Consider the following 13,659-nt stretch of genomic DNA (forward strand, 5'->3'; position numbering starts at 1 on the left):
TTTTTCTCTCTCAAGGTCAGCAGTTTGACCCTCAGGTTCGTCTTAAAAGCATGTTCCCCCTCTTCTGCGATGTTTGACCCAGACCGAAGGTCAAACGGAAGCCTGAAGCTGCGGTGTAGTAAATTACAAAAGGACAATCAACTTTGGAAAAAGACTTTGTTGCTTACATTTTCTTATCATGTACCTCCACGGGGAAAGAAAAACCAACACACTCCTCCACTCAGTATAAATGTTAATTCTGGACACAACTTCCCTCCGTATTCTTTTGGCCGGCAGAGAAGCTTCACACAACTGCCCTGAATGGTTCGCTTGTGTTGAACCCTTGTTTGAGCCTTTTGTTGTCTCCGTGTATTTGAAAGGGGACCCTTGTGAAATCTAGCTGCGCAGTATTTTCGTAGATACTCCTCGCAACCACAGTACTGTTATTTTGGTTGCCCCACTAATTTGAGGAAAAATTACAGCACATATTTTAAAACACTGTCCTCGGTCATTTGTTTTTTGAGGATTTGCCAAATTTCCCGTCACCAAAACAAACCTCTGGTTTAACCTAAAAACTCTCTTGAGTTTCCGGCCTTCTTGAAACCAGTCTCTTTTCTCTTCCAACAACCCACACTGTGGGCAAGGGAACAGGTCATTTCGAGAGCATCTCACGCCCGTTACCACGGTGGTGCTCATACATTTTACTGGACAATAATGGAGTCTTAAGCTACTTCCTTTGACAAAGGAATATTCTTTTTTTCCAACAATAGCAGGAGAAAAAAATTTTTTTTTTCTTAAGCCTTCTTGATTTCTTTTGGGGATTCAAATGCTCGTGATTTTAATTTCAGCCTTAAAAGATCTTCAGTCTCTCAAAGAAAGCTTTAACGGCTTTCTTTATTTGTAGATTTGTAGATATTTCTCAGTCCAAATTTTTCTACGTCCCTTTTTCTTGGGACCAAGAGTGAAATTCATGTTCAAGACGAGACCTCAGAACAGAATGTTTCTTTGCCGCTAAGGCCTGGAGCCAACCAGTCTGGGACACAGTCATGGCCACCGAAACTTTATTCACACCTGCTGTTATGATTCTGACTGCGGGGAATGGCCCTTCATTCTGCTTCAGGCAAGCATATGCTGTTTTCGATATATGCCACCTAAGCAAAGGTATGAGCATGTCCAAGGTTATTTAACAACTTCTAATTTAGCCAAAGTTGTTAAGGGAAAAGATGGGTAGTGTGCGGGATAGGATTTGATGAGGACGGGGCTTTACCTCTGCAGTCCAGCCAACACTTTACTGAGACTTATCAAGAGAAACGCAGCAGACAGATCCCAACAGAGTGGCCATCTACAGTATACCCGACTAGTGTTCCTTCTCAAACCTGCCACGGTCATCAACAATGACGTCTGAGAACCTGTAGTGGCCAAGAGGAGCTGAAGACAGGACAATTCTAGGCACTCTGGTATCCCGGATGCATTCTGGAGCAGAAAGGGACATCAGGGAACAACTAAGTAAAAATGGGAATGAAGTGTGGGCTTTAGTTAATAATAAAATCCCAGTATTGGTTCTTTATGACAAATGTACCTTAGGCAGAATGTATTAACTGGGGCAACCATGTAAAGGATGTGGTGTATTGGGGTACTCTATGACCTTTGCAATTTTTCTGTAAGTCACGATCTAAAATAAAGTTTATTAAGAAAAATGAGTGGTCGTATGTTGGTTTTTAAAAACACTATTTCGATCACAACAGACCTAAGAGCATTACTCCCACAGGTGGGCAAACACAACTCCCAACACTATAGTGTGGTTTAAGCAATCTTAAGAATGGAGAGATAGGGGCACCTGGGTGGCTCAGTGGGTTAAGCCTCTGCCTTCGGCTCAGGTCATGATCTCAGGGTCCTGGGATGGAGCCCTGCATCGGGCTCTCTGCTCAGCAGGGAGCCTGCTTCCCCCTCCTCTCTGCCTGCCTGCTTGTGATCTCTCACTTTCTCTCTGTCAAATAAATAAATAAAATAAAATAAAATAAAATAAAATAAAATAAAAAGAATGGAGAGATAAAGGGGTGGCTGCCCTCCCCCAATTCCTATATGCAAACATATTAAGTGTCTGGGAGCTTCCGTGGATGAAGTCCACCTTCCCATCTACAATAAAGACAAATTTATAGGTTAAGAGGAATGCAAAATATTCTTGGCGATCTGCTAAGATTTCAGTGTTTCAAATCATTACGCTTTTGCTTCCAAACTTAACTATCTGCTTTATACTTTACATTTATCAAACTGTTGGTTTAAATAACATCATGGTATTGAATAGTTTATAAATGTTTATTAAATGTAATTTTTACAAAGCAAATATTAATAGCAAGAGGCAAAATTTTTGCAAAATATGTACAAAAGTAAAAAGCCTTCATGACTAGCAACTCATTTGTGTAAAATCAAACCATGCTTTCCACTTTCAGATCTCCTTTAGAAATAATTTATTGCCAATCCTGAACTAAAGCACTGACAGGAAAAAAAAATGTACAATATCAGATAACGTGCTTCTTAGTTCCTGGAAAGTTATAAAAAGATATAATACGTATAAAAAATCTAAGCCACAAACACTTTTATACAAAGCTAATACAAATCATGTTTTGTTGGGTACAGTATCTGTGAGGTTGTTACAAAATATACTTTCGGATAAGGCTTCTTGTGGTAAATGAGCTCTCAGGTAGAGTGGTACAGAAAAGCCATTTAAAACATGTTGCCATTCTGCTTTCAAGTAAGAGGTAAAGGAGAGAGTAAATGGTATAGTTTGTTGCATTGTTACATATACCTTCCAAGAATTCCTTGGAATTCCTACCCGCCCCCTCTCTGTTCCCCCTTGGTACCATCAAATGGGCGTCACTGAGGACAGATGTGTATCACTTACTATGGCAAGAAATATCATGAACAAGCTTTCTAAATACAAGCCCAAATCAGATACCCAGGAAGTAGCATATTCCTATCGCCACTTCCACAATGAAAATGTACACATATGGGTCCTAGCATACCTTGAGCTGGAAATTTTTTCCTCACCAGCAGATATGGCTAGGTCCCCAAGCCTGCCATCAACCCAGGAACCAGTGCCCCATCATTCACTTTTTGTTCCATATAAGCTCTGGCATTTGAAATCAGACGGTTAAACCTGAATGCCACAAGAATGAGTATGTCCCCTTACATGCTAACTATACATTCAAGTACAGACACAAGAATGATAATGGTACAAACACTACTTCAAATGTTGTTAATAACCACTCACCAGCCCAAGGCTGACATAGCCTTGATGGGACTTGAAAAAATCATAAAGTCCAACCTGTTTAAAATGTTCAGGTGTAGACCTCTACTTTAGTTTCTAGTATAAACCTTTGAAGCCCTAACCTCGTACCATAAGATAATGGGTAAGGATCATACCATCTGCCTCACCTGGACTGTGGAGACTCATCCACACCCGCTCTCGTGCAATCCCCGGTCCTCATGCTTTACTAGGCTGAAAGGGCAGGCTGCACCCTATCAACAGAGGAAAATCAGTCCTTAGAGGGAAGCGGCACACCCCGTGCGTATCCAACAGACAGAAGCGAACATGCGGAAATGATGGGAAAGCGACATAAAGTGACCCAGGACGAAGTCAAACTTCCGACCGGAAAACACCCGTGCAAACTTTCTGTGCTTGATTCCTTCCATTAAACTAAAAGCAATAAAAAGGTAACAGAGCGACTTTCTCTAGATTTATTGGGGAGTTTGTTACAAATGTTTGACTGAGCTTTTACAGGCATGATTTCATGGATTCAAACAAGAAATTCAGAGTTAACACTGATCGTTAGCCTTCTTATTACACAGACAGAAATAACATTGCTACAAATTGCAATGGAGAGAAACTTGTTCCAAACGGCTTGGTTTGGGGTTTTGTCTAAATGGATCATTACATAATGAAAGCACCAATTTGAGGCCTTCTCCAATAGTGATTTGAGTTTCAGAACATAATACAACAGGACTGGGGTAACTTCATTCTTCACATAAATAAGGCATAACCGGAGATGTGTACTAAGGCTGAAAATACATTTTTGTCAAAAGCATAAATGCAAGTACTCGGGTCCACACTGCAAGTTCAGATTTACTCATTCTCTCTTACACAAAAGTGGCAGGGGCGTACTATTTCCGTCGCATCAAAATCACTACTTCTCATCATCTCTGGTATTGACATACTCTTACTTCCTTCTACTTGAAACCAATCACTGCCACCAGCTGAAAAAGGGTTTCCCTAAACAACCTCAACTTGAGAGGTTCACCAGCGGAGCCTCCCAGCCTAGGTCGTGCCGGTGCAACTTCCAAGAAAACAGAACAGACATGGGTGGTCGGGGCCGCCCCCCACCCCTCGGTGCCTCTGCCACACGGTAACGCTGGAGGGAAGACCTCAATGTCATACACTGGTTGGCAGAAACAATGATTCGGGTTATCAAAAACAGAATATTTAAGTGGCAGAGGCAAGACTTCCATGATGTGGATCCTCAGAAAACATTTGGCAAAACCTTTTCCCTATGAAAATCAGGGCCCAAATTCGTGGCATTCTTTGATTTATAAGGCAACTCTGTATATTATACATTTCTTCGAGGCCAATGAGGGCACTTTTGTGACATTTCTTAAGAATTCAACGAGAAGACATTTGAATCGAGGAACTCAATGTAATAGACAATTAGGCACATTTTATTCCAAATCATGACCTTGATTAAGACTTAAAAAAGCAAAGAGACCAAAGAACCTTAAGCCACTGTTTTTAGAGATGAGGGGAAACTAGCGTGGTGAAAGCTGTGAGCACCTTTTATAATTTGGTTCACTAAGTTCCATCTCCTTCTTCGTATAGTGGTATTTCAAAAGGATCTAGTTTTCATAATACAGGTATTAAGACTCCTTCAAATGGTTTTAAAATACAGTCTATAAAAACATGTGAGCCAAAGCCTTCAGACTGAGCCTCACACCTCCACTGTCTAAACAAGCCTGCCATTAAGGAGAAGTAACCTGCTGCCTCAAAGTATGGTCTAAACTTTATTTTAAAAGAACGTTGAGACATCACAAACATCAGGAAGGAAAATCACAAACACCCAGAATAATACCTTACCTATCTGGTGTTTTGACATGTCTTGGTGGTAGTCGCAAGGGACAACTTAGTGACTGCTGCTGTCAGGCAGTGTTTACGGTTTCTATCACAGATCTTAAACACAACTCGAGTAAGACTAAGTTTCCTCTTTGTACCAGGAACCTCAGCCTTCACTGGAGGGCAATGGTTTGGGTCATTCAATTAAACTAGTTGTGCAATCTGTGCACAGACTCTTCAGCAAAAAGTCCAAATGTTACTGTGCACGCATTCTGATACCCACTAGCACTGATGTTACTCTAATTTGTGAATTTAAACACTGTATTCTTTTTGGCGAGAAGCACTGGATGTAGAAGTATTCAAACATGCATGAGCTATATACTACGAAGACTTGCTTTAGGATGCTGGGCTACATGTCTGTAGCTCGTGCATGACCAAGGCATGGACACACTGAAAGTTATGGATAAAATGATGGTGGAACTTCAAATGCAAGAAAAGTCAGGAACGGTTAAGAACAATCCCTGGTTAGTTCCTGGGAAAGCCCTACTTTCTCACTAGACACCAGACAGACCAAGAGCCATGGCCTTGGAAAGGCTGCGTGATCCGTAATGTTGACCAATCTTTCAAGGACTTTCTAGCCAATGAATACCTGAGAACACAGCTCTACAGTAAAGTCACAGACGTCACAGTCTTAATCCCAATTTCCAGGAAAAGGAGAAAAGCTATCCGATTTTCCCAAGTGTCACCAGGCTTGGGCGTTTGCCTCTCTAGCCCCCGTCTCACACCACACCCAACCGAGCAGGCACTATTCTAGGACTGCAAACGAGCCCTTCTGATGAGTTCACCACCACCGTATCTGTCCTCAAGGGTACACGTTCATCTCGTATGTGCTGAGGAGAGGTCAAATGTAACCATCTTTCGGTGTGAACTAAAAAAATCACTACTTGTTCTTAGAAGTATCTTCAAGACATTCAAAATGTACCTCAATAAAGCTAGAATTTCATTAGCAATAAGATAGAAACATGTATCTTTTAGAGACACATGAACAGGAATCTCAAATCATGCCTTCTTGAGTCGTTTGACAGGAAAATACTGCCCTTGGCAAGCTCCAAATAAACAAAAACTCCCATGAACGCCACAGCCGGAGTTGGTGGGAACAGACGGGAGAACAACAGAAAGATGTCTGCGATGGTACAACAGCGCTTCTCTGCAGTGAGGACCTGAAGGCCCCGAGACAGGACGAAGAAGTCCGAGCGTAAAGCACGTAACGCCCTGGAAGGGGTATGTTTTATTCAGAAAGCTCTGTTATCAACCGATTTGTAATTTTTATAGTTGCTGCTATGGCCAGAATGCCTCACATGTGGCACATTTATGACATGATACTTAAATATGAAAAGGGCACACTGTATTTCACTCATTACTCTGCACCAAACACTCTGTAGGGCACTGGCTCGCCTCTTGCTCCCCTCCCCCTGCCCTGTACCATTTGTGAAACTCCACGAGCATCAGACTAGGAATCCTTATGTAAACTGTAAAACACCAAGAACATTACCTTCAGAAACCACAGAAATTTTAAAACTAATCAACTGTCGCTATATAAGCAATTAAAAAAAACACGAAGGCTAAATCTGTGTACAGCTACAGAATGCCAGTCCTTAGGTAGGACCTTTTTCCGACAGCCCTTTCAAACAAGGTCACCCTAAAGCTAGGCACGAGGGTCGCTGCCGGCCGCAGGGCAGATAAAAGGGGTCTTGCTTTTTTCGGAACTGAATGTCCTTAACCTCATACCAATAAGGCTTCGAGGACACCTTCAGAACTTGGCACTACAGAATTCAGCTGGAGAAGTGGGAGAAGCTGGAGCCCGAACTCTCCCCAGTCAGAGGCTTGGCAGGAAGCTACAAACCCCTCAGAGGGAAGCCACAGTGAAACAGATCAAAGGCTGAACGTCAACAGGTTTCGGCGATGTGTTACTCAGCAGCTTTCGGCCACAAACCCGAGTCCGCAGGAGGGGAACTAAGATTTCCAAGAAGTTAAACTTAGAATTCAGATTTTTCTAATTCCTGTTGTAAACTGCTATTTTAGAAAAACAAAATGAACAGAAAACAATCAAAAGACAGAAGGTATTAAACGGCCAGTCTTTCTGTACATCACTGTAGCATGAGCTGCTTGAGGTTGTCGTGAAGAATGGTATCCTTCACGTCGCGGAAAACGAGGCGGATGTTCTCCGTGTTGATAGCGGTGGTGAAGTGGTGGTACAAAGGCTTCTGCTGCTGGTCCCGGCGTTTGTTCCGGAAACACTCCACCAGGAATTTTTGGACGTCTCTTAAGCAGTGGGGATCCCCTTCGAATTCTAAGAAGTAGTCTTTGATGCTCACAATTTGCACTTTCTCCTCAAGCAAATCTGTCTTGTTTAAGAAGAGAATTATGGAGACATTGCTGAAAACCCGGTTGTTGACGATTGTTTCAAAAATGTTCAGAGATTCTGTGAGGCGATTGGTCAGTCGGTCTTCCATCAGCACCTGGTCGAACTCACTTGAGGAAACAAGGAAAAGTATCGACGTGACGCTGTCGAAGCACTCAAACCATCGTTTTCTCTCTGATCTTTGACCACCCACATCAACCATTTTGAAAGGAACATTTTTAATTTCAAAGTCGTACTCATGAATGCCTTTGGTCGGTCTTCTGGCAAGCAGGATATCTTGTTGTGAGGGAATGTAATCCTGGAAAAGAAGAAAAACTGCTTTATACTCAGTAACCCAGGAGTAAGTAAAGTTTCTACTGAACTAACTGGTTGAGTGAATGGATACGCAAACAAACCGATCTTTTTATTTATTTATTTTTTAAAAAGATGTTATTTATTTATTTGAAAGAGAGAGCGCATCCGCACGAGCAGAGAGCAGCGGAGAGGGACAAGGAGACTCCCTGCAGAGCAGAGAGCCTGGAAGCAGACACAGATGTGCACAGGGCTTGGTCCCAGGACCCCGAGATCAGAGAGCATGACCTGAGCCAAGGTCAGACGCTTAACTGACTGAGCCACCCAGACGCCCCACAAACTCGTCTTTTTAGTGGCTTCTCCTGGCTGCGCTAAAGCACTGGTACTATTATTCTCGTTACAGACAGCCAAGATCGATAACAATGTTAGGGAAGGAAGACTGGTTCAACATTCTCTGTTTCTCACTCCTGCAGCGTCTGCAGACTGAAGTCTCACGGACCAGGTGTCCCCTCGCCCCGCCCACCGCCGCGCAGACACCTCCACTCTCACCGACCCACCCTCCGCTCTGGCCCGGGACCTTCCTGCTCGCTTGTCCACCCGCTCCTTGCTCTCTGCGAAAAGCAGGGAGGGCTGAAATGCCAGCTCCTGAGGGTCACCTCCCAGTGCAAGGTTCTGCCTACCTCTCTCTAGCTCATTCTAAACGCTCCCTGCCTGTGCCCCACCTTCACGACCAAGAATTCCCACGACAGTCACTCCACGGCATCACCACGGCCATACCACATGCAAGGCCAAGGCACTGACTTGACTTCAGGGCGCCGCTCAGGTTTGCTTCCAACGTCCAGCCCACGCAGCTATGCTCCTGCCCTCTCACTCTGACACAAGTAGTCACTCTGCCTGTGCCTTGGCCCGTGAAGCAAAGGTGACCGCACCAGGCCGGGCTGCCTCAGAGGGACAGCTTATGCAAAAGACCCCTTCTCTGTGCACGGGACCAGTCAGCTCCGAGACCTTGGACAGACAGAAGCTGCCAGCCTCACGAGTCAGTGGCTATCCTGGACAGCGGACTTCCGGATGCAGTATAACTGGTTCTTTCTTCCCAGGCTAGTGTTTTTCCAGAACGTTGACTTAGCTCTTGGGCAATACTGAACAGAACTTTTTAATGCTCATCGTCAAGGTCAAAATACATATTTTTTCTAATTGAGGCAAGATTTTAAAACAACGCTGACTGTTATAATACTGTACCTTATGCTTTTCCAAAGAGTGTGATATAATTTTGAAATTTCGGTACAACGTGATTATTCATCTCCTCAAAATCATGCAATGGAGTTAGAATTAAAAAAAAAAAAAAAAAAGTAGGCAGTTCTCAGTTACCTGAAATCCACAACCACTTATTATATAACACTAGGGCTTCATAAAACATGTTAGGTTTCCAGGTTCCCTTTTAGATTTTGTTCACATACTTAACTAGTTTACCTAGAATCAGCACACCCACACAATTTTTACCTACCCCTAATTTTTTGTTTAACATTTCATCATGGACTGTTACACATGCTGATGTAGTTGTATTTCACTTCAATGGAGTGTAAATAAATACGCCAAATGAGTGAATGTACTGTACTTTACATAAACATTCCCTGACTAGTGTTCACTAAGGTTGTTTCCAATTTTTTACTTTAGTAAAAATTCTGCAATTGAAATTCTCATACACATACTCCCCCCTCCCCTTTTGGACTATTTCCTGAGACTAAATAACCAGGACTAAGATCATGAGGTCAAAGGTTACGAACATTTTGAAGACCCTGGACACTCAGAGCCCAACTGCTCTCCAGAGACGCTGTGCATACACGAGCCAGCTGCTGCGGAAACATGCCGGCCCTGGGTCGTTGTTTTTTAATTTTCTAATTCCATAAAAATTACAAGTTCTAACTGCCTCACTTCGAGGCTAACAATCTGGTTAGGAAGCTGAAGGCTAATTCCTACGCAGCCCCCAAACCGGGACAGTGTCATCAAGTGCTAACTGGTGTGGCAGAACACCAGCCATCCAAGAACTGAATTCTGGAGCCCGCGCTTCGCAGACCGCTGTGTGACCCTGGCCGAGTCACTTCATCGTGCTGTGTCTCCACTTCCTGATCTGTGAACCGCAGACGTTCACCGGCCCTCACATCAAGGGGCTGTGAGTTCAACAGGGGAGTGCTCGGGCACCGGCCCAGGCACACGGTGTAGGCACCAAGTGGTCTCGAGTGCGGTCGTGTCTCCCGCCAGCCACTCCTCCGCCCCACCCCTCCATCGTAACCTCAGAACTTAGCGGGAGCTTCCTCACTGCATCCGATATGAGCTCTGCTGACTGGCTTCCACGACCCGCTTTGCTCCTTGTTTTCTCGAGCTGGCAGACTCCGCTCCACCCTGTCCAGGCTTCCCTCAGAGCCTCGCGTCAGGACCTGCCCAAAGCCGCACGTCTCGGTACCGCTGCATGACCTCTCACTTGCACGGTCGCGCAGCTACAATGCACAACGCGTCCAGGCCCAAGCTACTGCCTTCTAGAAATCGGTTTTCGTACGTTAGAGCCAAGAGCATCACAGGTCCTCTGTCAGACAGATGTGCCTGCTAACATTAAACCCACCCCGCTGGCCCCCATCTTGGCGGGCCGCATCTCCTCTCCGGGTCTAAACCCACCTCACCCTCCAGACAGTTCGGATCCTCGCTCTTAGCGGCTAGCTCCAGCTCCCCGGGCCAGAGCCTCTCTCCCCCTTCTATGGACAAACACTGTCTTCCCTGTCTAGCACTTAATCGCCCTCTGCTTATTTTATGTACAGCAGTTTTGTCTCGACTAGGATGAGTTCCTTAAAAACAGGGATCAAAGAACCAAACAGCTAACGAGCCTTTACTACTACGTGCAAGGCTCTATTCTGAGTAACTTAGCGAGCGCCAGGGACTGAACTCTGTCCCCCACAAGTTCATACGCTGGAGCCCTGACCCCAAAGTGACTGTATTTTGGGATAAGGCTTTTATAGGACATGACTCAGGTGAAATGAGGTCAGAGGGTCCTAAGAAGACAGTCTTGGCGGTCTTGTAAGAGCACGAGATCTCTGTGTATGTGTATGCGCTGAGCCAGACCCCTGTGAAGAAGCCCCAGAGAGGAGGCCAGGAGCAAAGTCCTCCCCCGAAAACGACCATGCCGGCACCTCCACTTTAGACTTCCAACCTCTGGAACCGTGAGAAGTCAAGGTCTGCTGTCGGAGCCACCCTGTCTGTGGTTTCACCATGGCAGCCTGAGCCGACCAAGACCTGGGGTTTATTCCATGTCATCATCCCATAACCCCATGCACTCTCTCACTACGCCCATGACATGAAGAAATTAAGGCGCAGGGATGCCCGTGGTCACAAAGAGCTGGTCTGTGTGGGAACTGGCCTTGGGATCCAGGTGGTCGGGCTGCAGAGCCCACGTTGCCGACCCCTGCGCTGTTCCCCTGCCCAGAGGGTCACGGGGCTGGGCACACCACAGGGCCTCAGTGGCTCCGGTACTCCCATCAGAGATGGAGAAGCAAATACCATCTTGGGACTGGTCCGACACGCACAAAAGGAAGGACCCATCTGTGGCGCCACCGGGGCCATTCTTCCCTCCTTTACACCTACCTACTGACCGCAGCACTCTCTTTGCGTTGTTCCAGACATGGCCTCAGAACCGTGCTCAACCTGACCGTAAGCAGCTCGCACAGCCGGACTAGAGTCGGCCTGGAGTCACTCACTCCCTGTTCGCTGGTGCCTGCTGTGTGCCGGGCACTGTCATCAGGCCTCAAGAACTCTACTCTTCAAAATCAAGAGATGAGGTCCTTGCTCTTACGGCAAGAGGAAGGTACAGGACGAGTAAACATACAAATAAATAAACCAACTGCAGAAAGAGCAACGATCTTTGCAAACAGCAGGGGCTGATGCAAACACAAGAGGGGGACCTGCTCTGCATGGTGCCATCAGGGACAGCTTATCTGGAAAGGCAACTGGGAAGAGCAGGTCAAAGCAGCCCTGTCTGGATGGGAAAACACGCAATAACTCTTACTGGGGCTCTCTGCATTTGGCCTACATGTAACTCCCCCACCCCAAGGCTCATAATCTAATCAGATGGGAAAAAGACAATGAAATAAAGTCTTAATACAAAGTTTCACTGATGGAGTGAATAAAAACCCATTAATATGGAGATCCCAACTTCTGAAACACACGTGTCTAGGAGAAAAACACACTGGCTTAAGGGCAGACAAGCACAATTTCACAAAATCCAAAGCAAGAGAATGTAAAAATTATCTTGCAAAAAGAAGGCACACTGTCACATGTCCTGGATAGATCAGTGCACCACTTTCCCCCTTGCTGTGGGTTTTTCATTTTGTGCTTTTTTTTTGGTTTTATTTTTAAAGGGAATCTCAAAGAACCCATACGATTAAACCAACATGTATTACAGAAAGCCGCTTTAAGAGGAGGCAAATAATGCTTCGGTAACTCCAGAGGGTAACATGTGACTCTGGGGCAGTGACTTTCAAGCATTTTCTGAGCACAGCAACCTTTCTTTTAGTCTTTGGCCTGCATCCAGCCCAGAGAAGACAGAGCAGCTGCGAGTCTGCAGGAGGCCCAGGCAGCCAGAGCCGGCCATAGTGCCAGCTGGGAGGAAAACCATCCACCCTCCTTCCAGGGCCGACTCCTCCTCCTGCTTCGTGGAGGCTCTTCGGCAGGCCTTTACCGAACTGAAAAATACCGTTTCCTAAAGGGTTTTGAAATCCAGCAACCCACTGTGTTCTGTTTCTTCTGACCAAAAAACGCCCACATGAGAGACCCCAAAGTCGAAGAGATAATGTACAATCTCATTTTCAAACATGAACTTCTTTCTTTAAACAGTTTCATGTTCATGAACTAGTGGACAAGTCACCCCCAGGGAAATGGCAGAGATCTGGAAAACAGAGGGAGAAAAAATGGAGCAGCAAGAGTCGGAGTCCTGCCACTAGGAAAAAGGAAGAAGCAAACAGCTATTTTAATGCATAATTTTTCTAAACCTCCCACTAATATCCTGACTACTGCTTTCAAAGGGCAATAAACATAAACAAAAACTTACTGCTTCTCCAAGTTTATCCAAGTTATCCAGGAAATATTTTACAGATTCACCCTAAAACAAGAAGAAAATAAACAGTTATTAGAGCTTAGAAATGGAAGATTCTGTTACAACAGTTTACATTAAACTGTCTGGTTGTACACTTAATCTAAACACCATTTGTTTAGTTACAAATTTTAGTTACAATTTTAGTTACAACTGACCCCACTAAGAACGTATACAGTGTCTGCCTCTGCCCAGCGCCACAGGCTGGGTAATTTCACGAATGCTTTCCATAGGCGGTGCCCCAGTGACCGTCTGCATGGCTGGGATTACCTGGACGCTTACTGATAGAGCCATCTGGGTAGCCAAAGGGAAGATGTAATTCAAAGGTAAAAACTGCTTTTGAGATAAACATACAATTTAAGGGGGATTCTTTTTGTCTATATTTTTCTACCTTAAGTGTACACAATTGGTGGTTATCGTTAGTGACAAGAGCAAACCAGAGATGAGGCGAGGACACCGTAACATCTTTCAGTAACAGGCACTTGCCTGGACAGACATGCCTACCTCCAAAAGATTTTGAATTAACGCTGCAGGCTTCATGTCTCCCTTAGGTCTTCACATGAGTGACCAGCCTACTCTCTCTGAGCCCAGATTTCTATTACACTCCCAGTCAGTTTTGAATATCTAGAACACAGTCCTAAGAGGAAATACTTGAACAGAGGACAGAGAAGAGGGGAGCCATTTGGGGCAAGAAGGGCTCTTTCTCCTAGGACGCTCTCCCTGCCTTTTCAC

General features: G+C 45.0%; 1 protein-coding gene across 1 annotated transcript in view; it reads right to left on the reverse strand.

The window, feature by feature from the left end:
• Nucleotides 1-4,370: 4,370 nt before the first annotated feature.
• Nucleotides 4,371-13,659, reverse strand: part of GNA13 (G protein subunit alpha 13) — a 38,674-nt gene continuing 29,385 nt past the window's right edge. The window contains exons 3-4 of the mRNA XM_032870783.1: nt 12,886-12,936; nt 4,371-7,800 (exon numbers count right to left, since the gene is read on the reverse strand). Coding sequence (XP_032726674.1) covers nt 7,228-7,800; nt 12,886-12,936 — 624 coding nt within the window. The 3' untranslated portion in view covers nt 4,371-7,227. The remainder of the gene's footprint in view (nt 7,801-12,885; nt 12,937-13,659) is intronic.

Source organism: Lontra canadensis, unplaced genomic scaffold, assembly GCF_010015895.1.
Source record: "Lontra canadensis isolate GAN:19392208 unplaced genomic scaffold, GSC_riverotter_1.0 scaffold41, whole genome shotgun sequence".
Taxonomy (NCBI): domain Eukaryota; kingdom Metazoa; phylum Chordata; class Mammalia; order Carnivora; family Mustelidae; genus Lontra; species Lontra canadensis.